We start from the raw sequence: 25,249 nt of genomic DNA, 5'->3' as shown, positions 1-25,249 counted from the left end.
TAATCGAATGCTAATTGTTTGTCATATTAGAAAGCAAAACATAAATTATCGAACAAACTAACTCAGATAATCGGACAAACCATCAAACCATAAAACCATCGAATGTTAATTGTCATATTAGAAAGCAAAACATACCAAAACATATTTAGTATTGGACAAACCATCAAACCAACAAACAAACAAGTCGTGTTTTAATCAAACCATCAAATTCCACACAATTCACAAATCATCAAATACCAAGTGGAACACAAATTTTGTTTTAAAAACCCATCAAATTCCACACAATTAATAGGAAGTGAAACATACCAAGTCGTGTTCTCCAGTGGTTTAGGAGATAGAACTTTCGTAAACGTCTCACAGCCAGGCATCGTGAGGAGGGCGGTTAGAGATTGCATCGTGTCATCCTGGAGTTGAGGCTCGTAGTTGTTGCCTTGCGAAGATGGTTGACTTCCATGGGAGTGATGCGTTGGAGACAGCATATGATCCTCCAGTGGATAGTTCTGAACATCAGGCGACAGAACAGGCGGATCTCGATTGCCGGAGCTCTGGAAAAGGGTCTGTGGCGGTGGGAAGTTCCGGAAATGCGGTTGTACTTGTTGGGGCATAATTCGTTCTTCCTCCGACGGCGTGAACGGTAGAGGAATTCAAGCAGTCGGGGTGAAATTGTACTACAGGGGTAGCGGGTTGGTTCGATTAACGGCTGCAGATGGGTTAGACGGTCCGGCTCTCTGAGAGTTGGTGAGATGAATGGCTGTGGATGGGTTAGACGGTCCGGCTCTCTGAGAGTTGGTGAGATTAACGACTGCGGATGGGTTAGATGTGGAAACTCTCTGAGAAAGGTTGGGTGCAACCTTTCTCCTTTTTGTTTTCTTTTCCGCAGGATTCGACATGAGCTGAGGAAGTGAGATTGAGATGAGGATTGAAGGAGATGCGGAAGTGAGGAAGAAGGAGAGATCGAATTGATTAAGTTTAATGGAAGCGAAGAAGATGCGGAAGTGAGGAAGAAGGAGAGATCGAGTGTTTTAGCTTTAGGTTAGGGTTTAGATCGAGGAAGAAGGAGAGATCGAATAGATTAGGGTTAATGGAAGCGAAGGAGATGCGAAAGTGAGGAAGAAGGAGAGATCGAGTGTTTAGGTTTAGGTTTAGGTTTTGTTTTCTTAATGGATCGAGTGTTTTGTTAATGGATCGAATCGAAATATTTTGGCCCAAATTTCTTTTGCCCAAAATATAAGAGGAATGTTACACAATATAACCGATACATTTTGTCAATATACACAAAAGAGAAATTGGTTCAGATGGTTAATGTACTATGATTGTAATCATCAGACCTGGGTTCAAGTAACCCCAATGTTATATATATTTTTGTTTTAAAAACACATAAAATGTTATATTAATTGTATAAAACAATAATCTTAAAGAAATTAACAAGGTCTTCCAAATGTTTATTAAAAAGTAAATAAAACCATTAGATTTTATTAAAATACATAATTTATTTTACATATCTTAAATCACCAAAAGTGACTTCAGGGTTCTTCGTCGTCTTCTTCATCATCTTCCGAAAACGATAAATTACACATAAATTCATCTTCAGGTTCCGCGTCTGCAACATTGTAGTTATGAGATCTTCAATTGTGGTCATCAATAAAGCATTATCATTTTCTGTTTGCAAAAGACTCGGTTCTCCATCAATGTTTCCCCTCGGATTCACTTTTAGAACATTGAGCCATAAATGCTTCGGTTTCTTTACGTATGGGTACGGAATATAACAAACCTGTGAGGCTTGAGATGCTGTTTTGCAATCAACATGTAAAACTTACACATATTATATATAAATGTGATAATGATAATAAATAATTATTCGTTTAAATACCTAGAATAAATGGCTCGTTTTTATTGTACTTTCTGGTTGAAAGAACGTCTACAACGCCACCATTGCTTCTCCGAGTGCCTCTACCAATTACAGGGTCATACGACTTGCACTTAAATAATGTGATCTTCAACCCAAGCATCCCCTCATACTCAAGTTCTATGATATCAGTTATTGTTCCATAGAAATCTGCAGCGTCAGTTGCATCCGCATAATTTTCACCTTTAACAGAGACCCCATAATTACATGTCTTTCGTCCAGCACCGTGGTTCTCTGTATGAAACAAATAACCTCTTGTAGAATACATTGGCCATGTTTTAACCTTGTTCAAAGGTCCATGCACAATCTCCTGAACCCAAGTAGGAAATAGATTTGAGGCGTTCCAATAACTAACCTGCATATATATAGTCTTGTTATGTTAAATAATAACAATAAGTACAATATGTATATCATGAAAAATGGTTTAGCATACATATTCTTTAACCCAAGAATGATATTCGTCAGCTCTTTTCGCGGAGAGTTCTTTCTCGGTAAGTCCTGGATATTTTGCCGAAATATAATCCTCGAACATACTATATAGAAAGATAAGATCACCAATGTATATGAGAAAATATAGTGGAATTAGATATCTAGAAATGTAACTAATTTGTGATATGTAACTAATTATATACCTCTCAATTGGCTGAAAATAGTCAAAATTCCGTAAAACATATGCGTCTGCGCAACGATAGTCATCACGTGAAAGCTATATTTCATTCATTTCTCCACTTGGACGGCCAACTTGAGTAAATATAGAAGGTACTCCAGGGACATGATATTCAAACGCTTCACCTTCATCAAATCTTGTTAATCTGACCAAATAATTAAAAAGTAATTATTATGACTATTAAATTAAATATCACATTAAAAATATTTACTCTTAATTGCTCACCTTGATTTTGTTCGTATGTTCGCAGCAAAGTAGTGTTCAGAGAAATAAGCAATCTCGTCATTGATATATGATTCAACAATTGATCCAGCCGCATATCTTTTGTTCTTTGCTGTTCCTTTCAATTTTTTGAAAAACCTTTCAAAAGGATACATCCACCTATATTGGACAGAGCCTCCCAATTCAGCTTCGTAGGGAAGATGTATAGGCAGGTGCTCCATCACATCAAAAAAGGATGGTGGAAATATCTTTTCCAAATTACAGAGGGTTAAAACAATGTTCTGTTTTAGAATTTGAAGTCGACTTGTTTGCAAAGTTCTTGAGCATAAGTCCCGAAAAAATGCTCCAACCCCTACAATATTATATTTATTCAAACTTCATCACAATTACTCACTTCATATATATATATATATATATATATATATATATATATATATATAGAACTTTAAATAATTAATTAATATACCTGATAACGCAAGGTGGACATTCCGGTCAAGGAGTTCTGCAAAGATAAATGGAAGTAACCGCTCCATAAAAACATGGCACTCTTCATGCCTGAAAACTTTCCATTTTCTATATCAACACAACTAGCTAAGTCTGCTGAATAGCCATCTGGGAATTTCACCGAGTATTTCACACATTCCAATAAGCTTGTTCTGGCTTCGTCTGTCAATGTATAGGGCGGGAAAGGTGCTCTACCCCTACTATCAAGATGTAAGTGTGGCCGAGAACAGAACTTTGCTATATCCAACCTTGACATGACGGAATCTTTTGATTTACCTTTCACATGCATAAGAGTGTACATGATGTTGTCCAAACAATTCTTCTCTGTATGCATCACATCAATATCATGTCGGAGATTAAGGTCCTTCCAGTACGGTAGCGACATAAAATGCTTTCCTTGTGCCAGTTATGGTCCTTTCCATATCCATGCATCTTCCTTTCATGACCATTTCCACCGACGTCCTTGGTTCTTGGAGGATTTACACAATTCAACCGCTCAGAATAAACTTGCTCACCGGTCAAGGACTCTGGTGGATACTCTCTTGTAGCGTCTTTTCCCTTCAAGAAGTCTTTTTTATTCCTCCTCAGAGGATGATCAGGAGGAAGAAATCTCCGATGACAATCAAACCAACATGTCTTCCTTCCATTCGGTAGATAAAAAGACTTTATATCGTCCATGCAAACTGGACAAGACAATTTACCATGTGTTGTCCATCCAGATAACATGCCATACGCAGGAAAGTCGCTTATCGTCCACATCAGCACTGCTTTTAGGTGAAATTTTGGCCCAATGACACATCGTATGCATCGACTCCGGTAGACCACAACTCTTTTAACTCATCAATAAGAGGTTGGAGAAAGACATCAAGACTAGCTCACGGATGGTTTGGACCAGAGTTCATAATTGTAAGAAACAAGTACTTAGCATCCATGCACATACCAGGGGGTAGATTATATGGCGTCAATATCACTGGCCATAATGAATGGTGACGAGACATCCCAAATGGATTGAACCCATCAGTACACAATCCCAAATACACGTTACGTGGTTCTTCAGCAAATTGAGGATTTTGTTCTTGAAAATACTTCCACTCCGCTGCATCAGACGGATGACTCATTTCTCCCGCCTTTGTTTGGTGCTCGGCATGCCATCGCATTGCTGCTGCAGTCTTGTGACTCTGATACATTCTCTTCAGTCTATCACCAATAGGTAAGTACCACATACGACTATATGGTACTTTGGTTCTACGTCGGTCATTCTTAGGCTTCCATCTTGGTGCATCACAAAACAAACATTTTTCTTCCTTTTTGGCATCTTTCCAGAATAACATACAATTGTTTATACAAACATCAATTGTATGATATGGGAGTCCTAAATTGCGCATTAATTTCTCTGTCTCGTAATGAAAACCCGTAGCTTGGTTTCCCTCTGGTAAATAATCACTCAACATTTCACATACTGAATCCACTAACTTTTCACTCATATTATAATTTGCCTTATTTTGCATAACTCTAGCAGCTAAAAATAAGTGTGACTGACCTTCACGACAACCATCATATATTGGATTTTTTGCACTTTCTAACAAGTCATAGAATTTTTTTGAATGGTTAAGTACTGGTTCTTCTACACTCTGATAACCCCCATCCCATTGATAGTTATCATCATAACCCATATTAGAAGGAAATGCATCATTCACCATATCCACATATCTATCTTCTACTACATTACCCACTTCCTCACTCCCACTAATAAATGTCGGATCAACAGTACTCGTTCCTATATCCATATTAATTTCTTCCCCATGCTTATACCAAACATAATAATCTGGCATAAACCTATAACTAAAAAGATGATTCCAAATTCAAGTCCCTAGAAAACGCTTCCGTTTTTGCACCTACTACAAGGGCAAAAAGACTTACCCCCGTTTTCTTGTGCAAAAGGCTGGCTATTTGCAAATTGCATGAACTGCTCAATCCCGGCTCTGAACTCTTCTGTAAAATTTCCCGTCACCTCATCGATCCTCTTGTACATCCACTCTCGGAAATTACTATAATTCTCGTTTTTTTTTCTTGTGTTGCTTTGTGTTTCTGTGAGTGAGAAAAACGATTGGTGAGCTCAGTTTATATAGACATATTTAGCGACTAAAAAGTGACTATATTACGTAGTCACCAAAAATAGGTACACCTACTCCGAATGCTAAAAACGTGTTTTAAACCAACTTTTAGCGACTATTTTGCGACAAAATTTTGCGACCCGCCGAAAATGTCACAAAATAGTCCCCAAATTTACGACTACACAAGAAACTACCTTGTAGTCGCTAAATTAGCGACTATTTTGCGACAAAGTTTTGCGACCCGCCGAAAATGTCGCAAAATAGTCGCCATTTAGCGACTAAAATAGCAACAAAATTATTTAGTCACAAATTAGCGACAAAAAAGTGACTATGTGAGCATAGTCATAAAACAGTTGCAAAATAGTGGGTAATTGGTCGCTAAGTTTAACGACTACGGATATAGTCGCCGATCGTAGTCGGAAAATCCATGTTTTCTTGTAGTAAAGGCTTCGGACGGGGGAGACGGTGCAGCCAACGAGGAAGAACAAACTGTGAAGCAAGGAGATGGTTAGAACCACCTTGAGACGATGGGAGAAAGTTATTAATTAGAAATGTTCTCCATATACTCACTCCAACTGTATGATTTAAAGATTTTTTTTTTTTTAGAATTGAATGTAAAATTAATTCAAACAAAAAAAAAACTGTTTTACAATGACTGTTACCAGTTTTTGAGTTTGCTTAAACAAGACCGAAAAAAGAGAAGACAAGATTTACAGCAGAGATTAGTCAAGTAGGGCGAGTGGCAAACCATAAGGTCAGCCAGTCGTCATAAGAGTAGTTTCCCCGATGACCAACGATTTAAAGTGTCAGCATAGCAACTTCATCACATATCTTTTTCAAGCTCCTGGACGACCAACGATTTAAAGTGTCAGCATAGCAACTTCATCACATATCTTTTTCAAGCTCCTGGACAGACAAATTCGAGATGCAATTCTTGCAAAGAAGCATCGGAACAACTTCAAAAGTCTATTGCAAGATTGGTTGAGGTTTATGTAAGTCAGCACTATTAGGTATCAAGATGTGGCTAGATATCCCTTTGCTTTTTTTTTTTTTTTTTGGGGCAAGGGCTATCACTAGTAAAAACCTGTCATATAGTTACGAGAAATTGATACAAAGTCATTTATAACAAATATTGGCTACACGTAGTTACAAATTAGTCACAAATTTTTAGATAATTTATTTTGTGGCAAATTTGTGAGTTTCTATCCGAAAATAATTACAAACAGATAGAGCTTAGATTTGAAACTAATTTACTATAAACTAAGAGACAAAATATTTTGTAGCACTTGATTAATGGTAACAAATTGTAGTTTAATATTCTTTAAAAAATCGAAATTGTTGTGGACTGTCATATCGTTTAATAGATCCATCACCATTCATTTCCAACTCGCACTGATCATTTGCAAGTTGGTTTGATTTCTGTATCCGCACTGGAGATCAAAAACGATGCTTGCGAAATCACAGATTTGAGAATGGAAGAGGTTGCCCGGAACTATCCCCGACTGGATCTGTTCCTCTCTTCGCCCTTCCAGTGTCCTCTCTCTCGCGAACTATCACTGTAAGTTCTCTTCTTCGTTCTCATTCTCACTTATCAATTTGAATGTCTCACTACAATTGAATTTCAGTAATGAAAATTCACAGCTTTACAAAAAAAAAAAAAAAGTGTCAGTTTGGATGATTGACCATGAGACTGAGGAAGAGTTGCGTGAGATGAAATGATCTCGGAAGAAGTCCGAATCGATCAGACGTTTCCATTCTTTCCGCACGTTGCTCTTTAACGAAAGTCGCACCAACACTTCAAATTTCACTTCTGGAATATTTCATTTCTGCATGCAAACAAACAACAAAAAACAGTTTTTCTACTCAAATTTTGTAATATTAAAATTACAAATTAGTTTTGCTTTTCTGAAAAACCAAACAAAAAACAGTTTTTCTATTTTTTTTAAGAAGTTTTTGATATAATAATCGAAGCACATTAAAAAGAAAAATAGGATTGATCACGACTTCATGTATAAGACAAAAAAAAAATTAAAAAAAAAAAAAAATTAATCGAATCTATATTATATAGACAATATAATATAGGATTTATTTCCATGTGGATAAATCTGGATTCTAATATTTATATTAAAAAAAAAAATTGATTGCTTGTTTAGTAAATTTATTAAGAAGAGTTTAATTTGAATTTGATGTGATGCTCTCACTAATGGTAGCGAGAGAGAATATATTATAACAGAGTAAAGAAAAAAGGACAAAAGAAGGTTTTACGGTGGGCGCCGGCGACGAATAAATTAGGTTATGTTGTCGAAACTATGAGGTTGAATCGATTGCACGTATAACGTATTTATAGAATAACAAAATGGAAAACAATAGTGTTATGCCTTATGGTAACAACTTTTAATGTACATCTTCTTTGTATTGACCACTTATTCAATTCTGATTGGTCACAGATAAAGTATAATAATCAATCATGACTTCTAAACGTTTTAAAGGTTTAATTAGGTTATTATTACCAATCAAAAAAATCCATCAAATATAGATAACTAGATAAAGACCCGACCGATGTGCGGATTTTAAAGTTTTATAAATAAAATTAAATTTAACAAAAATATATTAAAACTTGTTGTATGTTATTTATCAAAAAAGTTTTTTGGTATAATACACTGATTTATATGCATTTACAAATTTTTTATTTATGATACCATTAAAAGTGTATTTTTTTACACCTAAATATATTATATGTTACAAATATATTACACTTTTGCATAATTTCTTTAATCACTAAAATTGTTGGTTCAAAAAACTTCTTGAATAAAAAATATATTAAATAGTATAATAATCAATAATGTATCATCACAATAGTGTATATATGACCAACGATGGAGAGAACCTCGGTTCCGTCCTCCTCCCTAATGGAGAGAACCTTGCGTCCAAACTCCTCCACCATGAATAGAACCTTGGCTCCGCCTTCCTCCCTTGGGGAGATAACCTTGCATGCTTCCAACCTCCTCCACCATGGAGAGAACCTTGACTCTGCCCTCCTCATGTGTAAAGAGAACATGTTCACGTCTTTTAACTATCTCAAAGTGAAACGAGCCAACCCGTTTTTTTTTTAATAAATAATAATAATAACAAATAACTACAACTAGTGGTCCTATTCCCACTAGCCACCTAACCACAATTACAATCAACATCGGAAATAACTAATATCATTATCCAATAAATAACCAATAATAAACCAATAACCAACATTAATTCCAAATCATAAACTAATGATCCAAACAGCATAAACCAGAGAACCAGCAATCCTAAACAACATTCTAGGACTCAACTCTAGCAACCTAACAGAAGGCAGACAACCAAGCGAACCACTAGAACATCCTCCTCTTCATTGTCTTGATTCCACGATCACACTTTGCCTTTACCTGCACCACAAACACAAATTGCAATGCATGAGTATTTTATAAACACTCAGTAAGGCAATCTTCCCATCTACTGGGCTATACACACAAGCAATAGAGACATCTCTAACCATCAATCATCAATCAACAATCAACAATAACAAACCAGGACACTGCATCGACCGACACCAAGCATGCATCGACCGACACCACTTGGGGGTTGCGTCGACCGATGCAAGGTATGCATTGACCGATGAAAGGTTAACTTGCATCGAGCGATGATCCCATTGCATTGACCGACGCATGCTCGACATAACACGAAAACCCTAGATTTTACGCGCCGTCCTCGCACTTGCATCGACCGACGGAAGATATGCATCGACCGATGCAATGCCGAGCATCGTCTTCCCCTGAAGATTCTCGCCAGATCTTCGTTCCTACAACCACAAAACTCGATCCCAAGCCACAAGAAAGCTTCCTAGCGTCCCAAATAACCATCTAACAAGTCTAACAACACATAACAAGCAAATGAGAGATCTCTAGCTTAGATAAGCCATGGTCCTGCACTTACCTTTGCCAAGAAGATTCTGAACCTCAATCAAGCAGGAAAACACTTCTAAAAGCCTCCTACAACGTCCTAAGCCTCAGAAATCACCAAGAACACCAAGAACACTCTTTCTCTCTTTGTTTCTCTCAAAAGTGGCTAAACTTGCCGAATGAGACAAAATACTCGAGTTAAGGGTTTTCCCTAACCCAAAACGCAGCATTTAACTTAAGTCAAAACGCAGAAAACTAAACCTGCATCGACCGATGCAATCCTCTAAACCGGGATTTCAGTTCACGGATGTTACACAAAGTGGCATGCTCCGGCAACTAATGAAAGTAAAAGTCCTTTTCCAATGTCACAAAATCTTTTGATAGTAACTAATGTTAAATTTCTCAATATATTCGTGGAAGTTTATTTGACACATCATGATGTAACCTCTGTCTCCAAGCTCATATGGATCTATCAAAAACAGTTTATGTTTTTCCAGTCTATCTATCTATGTTTGTTGTAAACTTGTGTTTGATTAGCCTATTTTATCCAACCATTAGGTTGATAAGATTCTACTCTTTATCTCACTTTGGGATTGAATGAATGGTAACAATTATGTTTGAAATAGAAAAAGGTCTATGACCAACCAATCAAGGTTGAGAAATTATAAGAAAATTAATTTGACATAATTAAAGAAATAATAGAAAATTATAAGCACGGTAATATATAAGTCTCAAATCAAAGATGAAAATATAAATTAATAAAACAATCTAAAAATACTACAATAAAATTTAAAATACAGTATTAGAAAAAGAAGACGCACATATTAATATTACATTTTCTTTTGGGTCAACATATTAATCTTACCTATTCCAAAATGAAAAAAAGGAGAAAGTAGGAGAAAGTAGGAGAAAGTTTTGGTTTAAAAAAATAAGGAAAATTTACCTTCCCGTTAAAACTTTTTTACCAATAAAACAAAGTTTAAAACAGTGTTTTTGAATAAATTATTTTGTTAGATGAAAAATGTGAGACGGTCTATATTTATATAGAAGCGAGTATTTACATTTTTTAGAATTAATAATTAACTGTACATTTTTCTTAATCCTTTTTCTATTTTTTTGTTGAATTAATAACTTAAAATTAAAAATAAGTAAATAATGTTATAATTTTGAATTTTATGAAATATATAATCTCCTTATTATTATTATTTTTTTAACTGTTTAATTTTTTTTTAATTTTTTATAATTATCTTTTAACTGTTTAATCATCATCTATTTTCTTATATAGAGGGGTGTATTTACAATCTTTTTCCTTTTAGGATTGACAAAGTTTTTTTTTTTTTTTGAACAGCTGATTTCATTAAGAACTTGTAATGTGATCCTCATGAAGGAGGTTTACAATGAAATTGGGAACATATTGGTAATTAACTATCAACGAATCAGAAATTTCTTCTTTTGCTAGACGGTCTGCAACCTTATTGCTACTTCGTGGTGTCCATTGGAAGATAATTGAAGAAAACTTCTCTTTCCATAAGTTGATATCTCTTACCCAGTTGTGTAAACCGAAATGTTTGCTGTTCCCATCAATTAGGCGTTTCACTGTTTTATTGTCTCCCTCAAAAACCACATTTCTATATCCTTTGTTCCAGATTTGTTGCATCGCCATTAAGAGCGCTTGTAGTTCTGCTTCCAATGGTCCTGAGCAGTTTCTTCCAATACCAATAGCTGCTTCTTTGAAAAAACAATTTTCGTCTCGCAAAATCCATGCTGTTTTTGATGGTCGTCCATCACTTAGTACGCGACAATCGTAGTTGCATTTGATGTAACCACTGTTCGGCTTTTTCCAGTTTGAGAGTTGTTGTGTATGTTGTCTTGATGTGTGTAGACACGAATCATTTATAACTCCGATGTCAGCCCATTCAGTTGCTTCCGTAATGGCATTTTGTATATCCATGTGCCAAAGACTTGATTTTCCTTGATAGAACAGCATGTTTCGACTTTTCCATATTCTCCAAAGTATCCAAAGAGGTAGTTGATTGTGCAGCTTGGACAAATTGATATTGCTATTGTACTCCGTAATCATCTTCAACTTATCTGAAAATGAGATTGTTGGATCTAGCAGACCAGAGTGTGAGAAAATTGTACCTCGCCATATATTAGTTGCATGCTGACATGTGAAGAAAAGATGATCCGGAGTTTCTTCATAGGCGTTGCATCTGGAGCATATTTGATCTCTTAAAATTCGCCTTTGAAATAAGACTGATTTGATGCCTACAGTGTTTGTTATTAGTCGCCAGAGAAAATGCTTTATCTTTGGTGCTGTTTTCACCCGCCATACTGCTTGTTTGAGTTCCTGAGATCCTGGAGGTGGATTGAAATCTTTTATATTGTCTTGGAGGTGTGTACTTAACCAGTAACCTGATTTTACAGTATAGAAACCTGATTCTGTATAATGCCATTCCAACAAGTCTGAATTTGATTGGCAGCTTAGCTTGATGTCTTTTTGACAAAGTTTTTTTTAATATAATAAGATTACAATTATCTTATGTTTCGTTTTACCAAGCTTGAAAATTTTAATTTATGATCGTTAAAATTGATACGTGTCACGATCTGATGAGTTACCAACTTTGTTATTTAATCATTAAAATTGACATGTGTCATGATCTGGTGAGATTTTAACTTTGATCTCTGATCGTTAAAATTGACATGTGTCACGATTCGGTGAGTTACCAACTTTGAGAACCAAGCTATAATAAGACGTTGTTCAATATAAAACCTAAGAGTTATTATGAAATAAGTGATATAAATACCATCTTTTACTATATGATTATGACCCATATATTTCCTCTTGTTGGTGGGTGGCTCATATATACTAGTTTTTTTTTTCTTCTTTTTCTAACTCTTTTTATCAGTCTCTCTATAAGTGGGAAATCAATCGTCAAAATGAACTCATGACTATTTATTTGCGAGTGAAACAATAGTTTTTGTAACAATATAACCGATGATGGTAAACACTTCTGTTTCATATATAAACAATATAATAATCCTTTTGTACGAATATATGAGCATACATATACTTATATGATAATGAATACCTCTTTTGCGCATGGGGAATTATCAAAAGCACATTTGTTTAATCAAGTCTTCCATTTAAACGAGAAGATAATATCCAAAACCATCCAAGTTGTTTTTTTTTTGTTGGTAAATTATACTTTGGCGAGGAACACTTTAACTTGGCTATGTAATCAATCAATAATTACAAAATTCAGTCCAAAACAGTAAAAACTCACTCATATAACAGCTCTCTCGCTCTGATTGAGCTTCCATGTCTCTATCCATTTGGAACTCTTCAAGATGTCTCTCACTATACCATTTTTGCTCAATCCAATGAAATCCAAAATTTAGGATCAAAAGAACCAAAATGAACTTCTTCCAAAACTAAAGGAGAAGAAGCAATCCATGGCTGTGCCCGGGATATACAGAATGGCAACAAGGGTCACGACTGAGCGAGCCACGCATTAGAGAAGCTTGCTTGTCCTTCTTTTCGACGGTCCTCCTGGGAACATCTTCATAATCCATCCTAAAACCCTTTCGACCACCTTAAAAGAGAGATGTCATTAGTCTGTAGTCTCTCAGATTGAAGTTTAAAACTCTGAACACACAGAGATAGAGATAGAGAGTACCTCATCGCCTTCATCTACAATCGGTGTTCTCTCTTGAACCACATGAGAATCCGGCTGCTGCTTCTCAGGTGAAACATTGTCTATGGCCATCTTTTGCGCTGTTAGAAGCTCTAACCTTTTGGTCTGCGCTTCAAGTTTTCTGGATAACTCTTTGTTCAGTTCCTAGGTTAAGAAACATGAGAAATATTTTTAATGACTTGGGGATCCAGGATAACACACACAAACAGCAAAATGCAACTTACTAAAGACCCAGAAAAAATAAGGAGTACAGAGACCAGCATGAATAAAAAGCGTAAGAAGAAGAAATCTATACCATATAGAAAGCCTAGTCAGAGAAGTTATGCAAGATGTTATGGTGACAGAAAACTCTTACTGAAGTCAAAGAAGACATGTTTTTAGCCCCATGAATTAATGTTAATGTACCTGCACCTGCGCACTTCGAGATAACTCAGATGACAGTGCTTGCACCAGTTCTTCCTTCTCAATTGCCAACTGCAACAGAAGAAACAAAATAATCATCACGTCATTATCTAAATTGAGAAAATGATAGCACCATGAGAATCAAAAGTATTTATTGTCACAGCTAAAGAAACCTTTTAAAATAAAAAAGAAAACATCAAATAAATAATCCATAAAACTACCTCAGCAATCAGCGTATTAATGTTATGAATCAGTCTCATCTGATCAGCTGGGACGCTCAATGAAAAACCTTCACGAGTTAATTGTCCAGTTTCAGGAACAACATATTGTGTTGTGTGCACTTGTGCTACAATTATTTGTGTCTCTAAATTTGTAGCAATTTTGCTTCCATTTATGTCTGTTACTATTTGTAACTTTATAGCTATGTTTAGTAGTAATTAATTAGCTAGAAAATCTATTACCTAAATTTCCGTCACTAATCTGTAACTATTTGTAATTAATATTTGTTATTATTTTTTCAGTAGCAGAAAAATTTAACTATATGATCAGTGATCACAATTTTGTAGTGTGCACGTCCTTACATAATGGTGCAAATGTTTGTCTTAGAAGATGCATGAAAAATTATATTACTAATAAACTCAAGACGTACACACTAAGTAGGTGGAGGACGAGGGAGCCGGTGCAACCAACAAGGAAGAACATACTGTGAAAAGATGAGATGGTTAGGACAACATGAGTTAAACCATGGGAAAAAGTAGCCACATATGTTCTTCATATACTCGCTACACCTGTTAAAACTCAAGACGCAACCATCCATACACTTGCTATCGTCTTCGTTTTCCTTGTGAAGACTCAACGCTAGTGTCCTCAAGTTAAACAAGACCATACCTTTCTTGTTCCTGCTCCACAAGTAGATGATCTCAGAGTTCAAAGGATGCATCACCACCGGGAAATAATCGATACCTAACAACTGGATCATTGAAACCAAGCTGACTTCCCATAAGAGCTGCCACGCCTCAGGACCATCAGTGTACTTGACCAGCCTCCAAACCCGTGATGGTTTGGAGGTATAGAGAACGCAAAACTACCAAACCGCTTGGAAACGCGCCAAGCAAACGCTTTTATTCAATCTAATAAAAACCTCCGTTTGTTAAAAGATATGAACCTAAGCCTACTCTCTTGTTTATCTATCACAACACCATGTGTAGATCTAAAAGAGTAAACACACTCACCTTCAAAGCCTTTTTTTCGATTGCTTGAAGGTTTACAAATCTCACAACTTTTATCCCCACGAGTGCTAGCTCTTTTTGCGGCTAGCCCTCGTCTCTTTATACCCTACACAAACGATCTCTAACCTAGATCTTTGTGAATCCCTTACTAAAATGAAATATTCTTTAACCTAAGAAATATTCTCCCTTATCTCTCTCGATCAAATATACTCTCAATATCTTCGAGCATATCTTGATCTCTTCTTCCTTCCTTCTCACGTATCTTGTCACGGCATTCCATAATCTTTCTCCACGTCAGCCCATCTGCCACGTCAGCATATCAGCACTCTGAGACACTTTGCAAGCTCCTGTCACTTCAGAGCTCTGATGCACTTTCAGGTTCTCCGAGAACGCGGTAACTCATAATCTTTTCCACTGTCAGGGAAATATATGATGTGACACGCATCTTCATGACATCCATAGAAATTGTAAGCTACAAAAGAACCCATTCAAAGCAATGGACTTGTGATGACAAAACCAGAAGGCAGAATGAAGACAAGTCACCCCATTTTTCACTTCCCACATCCCTGCTATCTATATATAACTTAAGATTGTCCATGCATGTAACACGATGACTTGGGAAAAATTAAGCCGGATTTGCTTCATACTCGGTTCAATTACAGACTCTAAAAAACAAAGAGATATACACTGTGTATAGAGCAACTAAGTGGAAACAAATTTCGGAGTTATCGATTTCAATAAGCAAACACATACACACACACTTACCTTCGACGGTCACGGTAAGAGGTGGAATCGCCAGTCCGGCTATCGTATCGACTCATGACGTTAGCCGAATCAGTCTCTCCGATTAAGAAATATGATCTGAATCGAAAAATTACCAAAACTCAAAAAGGGCATTGAAATTGTTCATGAGACTGAGGAAGAGTTGAGTTCCATCGCTAGCTTGTACGTAAAGAAACACCAATCCATGGGTACAAGCTAAGACTAGTAGTTTCCTGATTGTGGTTTCGACAAAAAAAACTCACTAATGATCCAGGAGAAGAAGCAAGTTCCCATGTTTTGCATGCATGATGACCAACATTTCAAGTGTCAGTTTGTGACGTCTGATTTGGATGATTGACCATGAGACTGAGGAAGAGTTGCGTGAGATGAATTGGTCTCTGAAGAAGTCCGATCAGAAGTTTCCATTCTTTCCGCTCTGATCTGCATCTTGCGATGCTCTTTAATGGAAGTCACAACAACACTTGAAATTTCACCTCTGGAATATTCATTATATTTTTACAATTTTAATATTTTGTTGAAAAATAAAATTTTCTTATAATTATCTTTTAATATTGAGAATTTGTTAAAAATGCCCCTTTTGATATACCCCTTTTCAAAAATACCCTCTTTTCTGGCCATTTTTATTTTTGCCCTCTTTTAATTTTTAATGACCATTTTACTCTTAGATAAAAATTATTTTATTCAATAAAAAGAAAAACAAAATTTTCCCGCCAAAAAATTTTCGACATATTTTCCCGCCAAAAAAATTTCGAAAAAATTTTCCCGCCAAAATTTTTTTTGTCAAAAAATTTTTGATACAAAATTTCGACAAAAAAACTTTCCCGCCAAAAATTTTCCCGCCAAAAAAATTTACAAGGTTTTTAAAAGGTTTTATAAGGTTTCTACCTTGTAAATGCTTTTACAAGATTTTTTAAAGAGTTTTAAAAGGTTTTTTAAACAACTTGTAAACGCTTCTACAAGATTTTTAAAAGGTTTTAAAAGGTTTTTAAAAGGTTTTTAAAAGGTTTTCAAATGGTTTTTAAAAAGATTTTTAAAAGGTTTTTAAACACCTTGTAAACGCTTTTACAATGTTTTTAAAAACCTTGTAAAAGTTTTTACAAGATTTTTAAAAGGGTTTTAAAAGGTTTTTAAACACCTTGTAAATGATTTTAAAAAGTTTTTAAAAGCTTACAAGGTGTTTAAAAACCTTTTAAAAGCATTTACAAGCTTTTTAAAAGCATTTACAAGGTTTTTAAAAGCGTTTACAATGTGCTTAAAAACCTTTTAAAAACCTTGTAAACACTTTTAAAGTTTTTTAAAAGCGTTTACAATATTTTTAAAATGTATAAATTTCAATATTTTTGGCGGGAAAATTTTTCGATTTTGGCGGGAAAATTTTTTTTTGGCGGGAAAAAATAATTTTTTTCGGGAAAATTTTTTGATTTTGGCGGGAAAAAAAAATTTTGGCGGGAAATTTCTTTGGCGGGAAAATATTTTTGATTTTGATGACTGTACATTCTTGCTGTCACTCAAAAAGGATAATTTGGTCATTTTGTATATAAAGAGGGATAGTTTTAAAAATGGTCAACATGAAGGGGTATTTTTAAAAAGGGGTATGGAAAAAGGGGCATTTTTGAGAATGCCCCTTTAATATTTTCAAATTTTCAAATTCTTCTTTATGGAAAATTAAGCTTTATGTAATAATATATTAAGTAACAAAAATTTATTTGTGATTTTTTAGATTTGGATAAACAATTTGTGGATATAAAGTTTGGTTTCAAAGTTAGTAATCATGATAATTGTAAGTATATTGATCAAATAATGTCGACAAGAGTTAAAAATTTAAGAAAAATATACTTTTATATCTAATAAAAGAAATCAAAAAGGAAAATTAACAATATATTTTTCATTGTACACTAAATTTAACACATCAAATTTTGTATACTTTAATCTATTTTCTATATAAAGTTATTTTTACTATATGTTATAACTAGAATTTATACTCGCACACACGCAGAATTTCAATTTAAAATATTTTTTATCAATAGAAATTATTTAGCTCAAATATAAACATTCAAACTTTTTGAGTATAAATCTATATAAACGCTAAAGTTATTTTACTAATTAAGTAATATACAACATATATATTGTTGAAGATAATGTTTCTTTGTTTTATCTATTTCTGGAAGTTTTAGTTAAAAACCTTTATCAGTAAATATATATGAACGTCATATTTATTTTACTAATCTATATATAACATATATTGTCTAGTATTACAATAATGTTTTCTTGGCAAATCAACAATATATCACATGTTAACAAAAAATAAGTTAAAAATGTCACTGAAAGAGTAAACAATATTGTCCACAATCTTCTCACATTGTATCCCTAAAAGAGTTCATTGCATATTTATATCCCATGAAAACATCTTTTTATAAGTTCTAACGTCAAATATCGATCGTTGGTCTAATGATAGAGATCATATATACATATCACTATCCCACATTAAATGCAAATATACAAAGTTTCATGAACATTTTTAGAGTGATATCGCTACAAAAGGATTTTCCAAGTGCATCACCTGCCATAATCTAATATCTGACCAAATCAACAATGATTAAAGGTGAAACGGTTAAACCCGACAATGAATATATGTTCACTAATCCAAGTTATATATTATTCTAAAACCTCATATGTTAATTTCACTCTTAACAGGATCCTGCATACGTCAAATGTGAAGACACACTATCTTGGTCGCTCTTCCAGAACATTAGTTTTTGAAATTTCTTTTGTAAACTCTTAAACTCCGATTTAGACAACCTTGGAGTTATTTTATAATTAAATGTTTGGTTGACAAAAAAAAATAAATATATACATATATATAGAAAACAATTAAACATCGTCATTTCACTAAATCTTTAATGGTTAGCTTATATTGTGCTACTAAAACACCTATCAATCACTGTTTCAATTGAATAGAAAGGTTCATATCACTACCAATTTTATCTTATATAGTTACTAAAAATTCCGTAGATATATCCAAAATTTCAGCAACGAAAACTTTGTTACAGTTTTGTTACAAATAAGTTTTATAACTATATTGTCGTCAGTAAAATCACCGTTATAACTATTTGTCACAAATTTGCTACAAATTTTGTCACCGGAAAATATGTAGCCAACTGCTACTAATTGCTACATTTTTCTGTAACTATTAGTTACAAATTACGTCAGAAAAATCAGTAACTTGTAGTTAAAAAAAGTCACAATGACCAGTAGTCCTCGGTGAGCCCTTTATGATTCTCCAAGATACCTTGAGTGTACCTATCGATGTTTAACCTATCTGATATTCTAAACCTGTTGAGTCCAAGCACCACGAGCACAAATCCCAAACAAACCATGTGGATCACAAAGATGGCTGACCAGAATACATAATGCCAGTGGGGAGACTCACGCACAATGGCTCTGTTTCCATCTCCACTCCTTCGACTCCGCTGAAGACTCTGCAAATCACAACCAAGAAAAGATTGGTTGCTAAGTAAGTAAGTACACTGTGGACGACTCTTAGACCTACAAAAAGCTATTCTTATCAGTACAATGCAAATACATAATCTTGATCAAACTCACACAAAGGCACAAGTCTCATATTCAAAAAAAAAGAATCTGAATTAAGTTAGAAAACCAAAGTAGCCAACCGCTCTTAACATGATTAAGAAACAAATCCAAGATGTGAATTCATCAAGATCCCCACCCCACTTATAAAAGGAAAGACTTTATGAAACAAAATGGTCTATAAAGCAAAACCCACAAAGTGATTTCTCAAATCCTACACAAACAGATTCGTGCCCAGATCGAAATTGAGAAAAATGGAGAACCTGGTCGCCGAAGGAGATGGAGGCGTAACCAGAGGAAGGAGAGACGCTGTTAGTGGAGTCACTCATGATTGGAGTACGGGAATAAAAAAATATTCACAGAGCAGAACCAAATTTCATAGAAGCATCTTTGAAATAGGAGGAGTTTCCGCCGCCGTCGAACTAGTACTGGATCCGCCAAATTGCACTTCCACCACCAATCTGTACATGAAACAATCGAAGAAGAAAAAGATTCATCTTGGTTGACAAAAAAAAAATGAGAAGGTGGGAAAGGAGATGAAGAAGAGAAAAGAAAAAAAATAAATGGTTTTTGTTTTTTTTTTTACCCTTCAGTTTCTAAGTGTTTCATTTTTTTAGTAAATTCAGAAAGTAAATACTTTTTTCATTACTTTAGTAATTTTTACTACAATCTGCGATATATTGTGTTGTGTGCACTTGTGCTACAATAATTTGTGTCTCTAAATTTGTAGCAAATTTGTTTCAATTTATGTTTGTTTAGTAACTAATTAGCTTTAGAGAAATTTTTTTTTTTTTCATAATATAGGATGTTTTCAAGTTTCTATACAACTCTTAAATTAGTTTAGTATTTTATATTATGCAGTATTGTTTTTGCTGGTTGAACTTGTTAAAAGTAAAGACTTCTTAATTTGCGTGTTTTAGTTAAAACATCCTATATTTTGAAACGGAGGGAGTATTTGTTATTATTTTTTCCATACCAGAAAGACGTAACTATATGATCACAATTTTGTAGTGCAAATACTTACATAATGGTGCAAATGTTTGTCTTAGAGGATGCATGAAAAATTGTATTACTAATAAACTCAAAACATAGCTACACACTAAGTAGGTGGAGGACGAGGGAGCCGGTGCAACCAACGAGGGAGAACATACTGTGAAAAGATGAGATGGTTAGAATCATCGTACAACCCTGGGAAAAAGTAGCCACAGATGTCCTCCATAAACTCGCTACATCTGTTAAAACTCAAGACGCAACCATCCATACACTTGCTATCGTCTTCGTTTTCCTTGTGAAGACACAACGCTAGTGTCCTCAAGTTAAACAAGATCATACCTTTCTTGTTCCTGCTCCACAAGTAGATTATTTCAGAGTTCAAAGGATGCATCACCACCGGGAAATAATCAATACCTAACAACTCGATCATAGAAAACAAGCTGACTTCCCATAAGAGCTGCCACGCCTCCTCAGGACCATCAGTGTACTTGACCAGCCTCCAAACCCGTAACGTGAGGTTCTCATTTTCACGGTACTCGTTGAAATACACAATCGACCCTTCCGAGGTTGTAAAGGTTCTCCTAAAACGCCGTAACACATCATCTTTTCCACTATCAGGGAAAGATATGATACGACACCCATCATCAACGTTACCTTCATAGAAATCATAGGCCATAAAAGAAGAGTTGATATTTGAAAACCAGTGAAGCATCCTATTCAAAGCAATCGACTTGCGGTGACTAAACCAGCAATGATGAAGAGGACAAGTCACATAACGATTTTCCCACTTTCCTGTATCAGATGAGTAGATCGCAAAACCGACTTTAGTACCACCGTGAGGCATCAACAACACAACCTTGTAACTCACAACGATACCACTCTGCATCTTGGTAACGAATCCAGTGTCCCTGAAACGCTCATGCAGCCGTAATCTCTGAAGATCTCCCAAAGAGAGAAAAGGAGGGAGAGGGAATCGAAACCACACTTGAAAGAAAGGGTTTCCAACGTAATACATAGGAGTTCCATCGGTAGCTTCTGCGTAAAGCAAGACCAATCCATCGGTGCAAGCCAAGACTAGTAGCTTCTTGATTGCTTTCTCGACAAAGAAACTCATGAAAGATCCCGGAGAACGAGCAAGTCCCCATGTTTTGCATCCATGATGACCCACGATTTCAAGTGTCAGTTTGTGAGGTTGCATCTGAATGATTGACCACGAGATTGAAGAAGATGAGTTGCGAGAGATGAAGTGATCTCGGAAGAAGTCTGAATCGATCAAATCTTTCCATTCTTTGCACACTGATCTGAATCTTGCAATGCTTTTCAACGGAAGTCGCACCAAGACAACAAACGCCACTTCAGGAATATCCATTTCTGCAAACAAACAACATATAACTAATAAATTACATAAAACCAAACAAGAAAATGCTTTTTGTATAATAAAAATCGAAACACGTTGAGATTTATGGCTTCATGTGGATAATAATTAACATAATTAAACGAACAAACAACCAAAACTACAAATAAATACATGTAAAAAGATAATACAATATACGATATATATATTTTTCATGCGGGATAGAGAGATTTATATCCAAATATATATATATATATTGAATGCTCGTTTTAGATAGTGACAAGAGTTTGATAGATCTATATCCAAATTTTGAATTCTCGCTACAATGGTAACGAAAAAAAAAGAAAAATTTGGAGTCTTACCTGATTTCGTTGGGAAAGAGAGAAGACAAAAAGTACAAAAGAGGCTGTTATACTGGGCGGCAACAGAAAACAAAATAGATTATGTTATCGATATTGTGGGGTTGAAAGAAAATTAGGTTACAATTATAAATTATTTATAGAATCGTAACTCGAAAATCATTAGGTTTATTAGGTTTATTGTAATTAACTGGAAATTAATTTTATGAAGATATATTTCTATATGAAATAGAATATAAATATTTCAAAGAAAGAAATATATATTTTTGGATATATATGTTTTGTTTGACTACAAAGATATAGTATTAAAAGCTTTTAAAAAATTGTTTGACTATTAAAATTTAACTTTTCATGAGTAAGCTTTTTTATTTTTAATAAACAAATTTATTTTGTTCTTAAAGTCAATGGCTTTTCATATAACTAGGATGTCAGCCCGTGCGTTACCGTACGGGAAAGTGAAAACTTGAAATTATTAACATTATTAATTTCACATTTCGAGTGAAAAAGATATGGTAATATTTTATTTAACACTGTATAATATAAAATTTATAAATAATGACTAAGATGAATTAACCAAATTAGTTAAATAAAATATTTGTTATATATATAAAAATGAAAAATCGATTCAGTGACAATAAGAGAATAATGTTAAAGATATATAAATCTAGGTTTACTGAATCATACTCAGATAATCAATTTTGAAAGATATTCACATAGAATAAAATTTAAATCATTATTCTACCGAAATTTATAAAAAAATAATAAGAGAATCATGGAGAAAGAGCTCATAGCTAAATTAATTACCTAAAAAGATAAATCTATGAAAAATTAGAAATCACAATTAATTACCTAAATTAATACTTGAAAGAGATGATCAATACAGTTAGATGGAAAACGACGTCAAACAAAAGTTAGATGAATGAATCAATAAATAAAATAATCCAATTTTTTTAACAGAGATGAGTGAATTAACGTTGATTAATAAATTGAATGAAAATAATACTCAGAATTTTTAAATTTGGAGGTATTAAATAATAGTCAAATAACAAAAACTCTTTTCAAGGTCCATAAAAAAAAAAAATATATATATATATATATATATATATATATAAACAAAGAGGTGTGAAACAAAAATGTGTGAAAACTAACAAATGTGAACATTGAAAGCTGGGAGTACGACGAAGAAACACAATTGTTGGATCAAAATATTGCAACTATTAAGATAATTAACAAATCTAAACAGTTAGATGAGATATTAAAAATAATCTCCTCTGTTATATTTAAATTAACCCCTAAAAGTGAGTTTGCTATAATTTATAAACATATAAATATATGATTTTATTTATTAACTTGTAAGTTTAAAAAATACTCAGAAAACAATAAATTCGAAACTTGTTTTGTATTCCATAAAAGATATGATAAACAAAGAGGTGTAAAATATAAAGGTTTAAAACATAGAGGGCTGAAAAAAAATGTGAAAAAATTAATAGGTGCGATTTTTGAAGATGGGGGTACGACGAAAAAATGCAAAAATAGGAAAATAAAGATATGTGAAACAAAAAGGTGTAAAACAAAAAGATGCAAAACTAACAAGTGGAAACATTGAAATCAAGGGGTACGACGAAGAAACACAACTGTTGGATCAAAATACTGTAACTTTATATAAACAAAGAGGTGTAAAACAAAAAGGTGTGAAAACTAACGGAAGCCTACATGGAAAGTTGGGGGTGCGACGAAGAAACACAATTGTTGGATCAAGTCTTTGAAACTTTTGAGATCATTAACAAAGGGTGAGATCATTAATAATACTTAAATAATAAAAACTCTTTTCAAAATCATAAAAATCTGTATATATATATATATAAATAAAAAAGTGTGAAAACAAAGAGGTGTGAAAACTAACAAGTGCAACCATTGAAAGATAGGGGTACGACGAAGAAACACAATTGTTGGATCCAAACATTGCAACTTTATATAAACAAAGAGGTGTAAACAAAAGGGTGTGAAAACTAACAAGTGCCAACATAGAAAACTGGAGGTGCAACGAAGAAACACAATTGTTGGACCAAAACTTTGCAACTTTTGAGATCATTAACAAAGGGTGAGATTATTAATCATACTCAAAGAACAAAAACTCTTTTCAAAGTCCATAAAAATATGTATATATATAAAAACAAAGAGTGTGAAAACAAAGAGGTGTGAAACAAAAAGGTGCGAAAACTAACAAGTGCAACCATTGAAAGTTAGGGGTATAACGAAGAAACACAATTGTTAGATCAAAACATTGCAACTTTATACAAACAAAGAGGTGTAAAACAAAAGGGTATGAAAACTAACGGGTGCCAACATGGAAAGTTGGGGGTGCAACGAAGAAACACAATTATTGGACCAAAACTTTGCAACTTTGAGAACATTAACAAAGGGTGAGATCATTAATAATACTCAAAGAACAAAAACTCTTTTCAAAATCCATAAAAATCTGTATAAATATAAAAACAAAGAGTGTGAAAACAAAGAGGTGTGAAACAAAAAGGTGTGAAAACTAACAAGTGCAACCATTGAAAGCTAGGGGTACGACGAAGAAACACAATTGGTGGATCAAAACATTGCAACTTTATATAAATAAACATGTGTAAACCAAAAGGGTGTGAAAACTAACGGGTGCCAACATGGAAAGTTGGGGGTGCAACGAAGAAACAAAATTGTTGGACTGAAACATTGCAACTTTTGAGATCATGAACAAAGGGTTTAATAGGTGCAATTTTTAAAAGATGGGGGTACGACGAAGAAACACGATTATTGAAAAGAAAAACTTGCAACTATTGGGATCATTAATAATTTTAAGATAATAAAAACAATCTTATCCGTTAGATTAAAGGTGACCCCCAAAAGTGGGTTTGCTATTATATATAGATGTACGACGTAGAAACACGATTATTGGAAAAAAAACTTGCAACTATTGGGATCATTAATAATTTTAAATCGTTAGATGAGATAATAAAAACAATCTTATCCGTTAGATTAAAGTTGACCCCCAAAAGTGGGTTTGTTATTATATATAGATTTTGTCAAAGAATAATGTTAATTCTATAAATGTTATTAATAAATTATCATAATTATGCACTATAAACATGTCTACTTTTATAAATATCTAAATCACATATCATAGATATAATATTTTAATATCAACTCTTCAATATAAAAAAGAGAAGATCTAAAACCATACAGGATTAATTTGTTTTGGTAAATTATATTTACAATTTACTTTAGTGGTGTGCAAGTATTTGTCTCAAAGGCTGGATAATGATAATTGAATATATATTACTAATACAAGATTATGATTGGTACTTGGTAACACCACAGAACACTAAAATCATTCCTTTGAAATTTGATTAAAGCTCAAAAACAGAATATACAAATCAAGAAGGCTTCGGACGGGGGAGACGGTGCAGCCAACGAGGAAGAACAAACTGTGAAGCAAGGAGATGGTTAGAA

At 33.9% G+C, this 25,249-nt stretch overlaps 1 protein-coding gene and 2 pseudogenes across 2 annotated transcripts; all 3 read right to left on the bottom strand.

Moving 5' to 3' along the window:
* Positions 1 to 4,400: 4,400 nt before the first annotated feature.
* LOC147926690 (uncharacterized) lies at positions 4,401 to 11,335 on the bottom strand (annotated as a pseudogene).
* Positions 11,336 to 12,473: 1,138 nt separating this feature from the next.
* Positions 12,474 to 14,427, bottom strand: LOC104746954 (protein BLISTER-like). Its single transcript, XM_087487162.1, has 5 exons — positions 14,139 to 14,427; positions 13,670 to 13,794; positions 13,452 to 13,520; positions 13,029 to 13,190; positions 12,474 to 12,944 (listed from the first exon to the last, which is right to left on the bottom strand). Exons 1-5 carry the CDS (start codon positions 14,425 to 14,427, stop codon positions 12,864 to 12,866), a joined length of 726 nt encoding a protein of 241 aa, XP_087343288.1. The 3' UTR covers positions 12,474 to 12,863.
* A 5,640-nt stretch (positions 14,428 to 20,067) lies between these two features.
* On the bottom strand, positions 20,068 to 21,891 carry LOC104746951 (putative F-box protein At3g23950 pseudogene; annotated as a pseudogene). Its single transcript, XR_015581338.1, has 2 exons — positions 21,758 to 21,891; positions 20,068 to 21,412 (listed from the first exon to the last, which is right to left on the bottom strand). The product of XR_015581338.1 is annotated as a putative F-box protein At3g23950 pseudogene (transcript).
* Positions 21,892 to 25,249: the final 3,358 nt, after the last annotated feature.

The sequence above is a fragment of the Camelina sativa genome, chromosome 15 (genome assembly GCF_030686135.1).
Source record: "Camelina sativa cultivar CO46 ecotype springtype chromosome 15, ASM3068613v1".
Taxonomy (NCBI): domain Eukaryota; kingdom Viridiplantae; phylum Streptophyta; class Magnoliopsida; order Brassicales; family Brassicaceae; genus Camelina; species Camelina sativa.
Note: the sequence above shows the minus strand (reverse complement) of the source record. Positions and strands in the feature narration are given on the sequence as shown.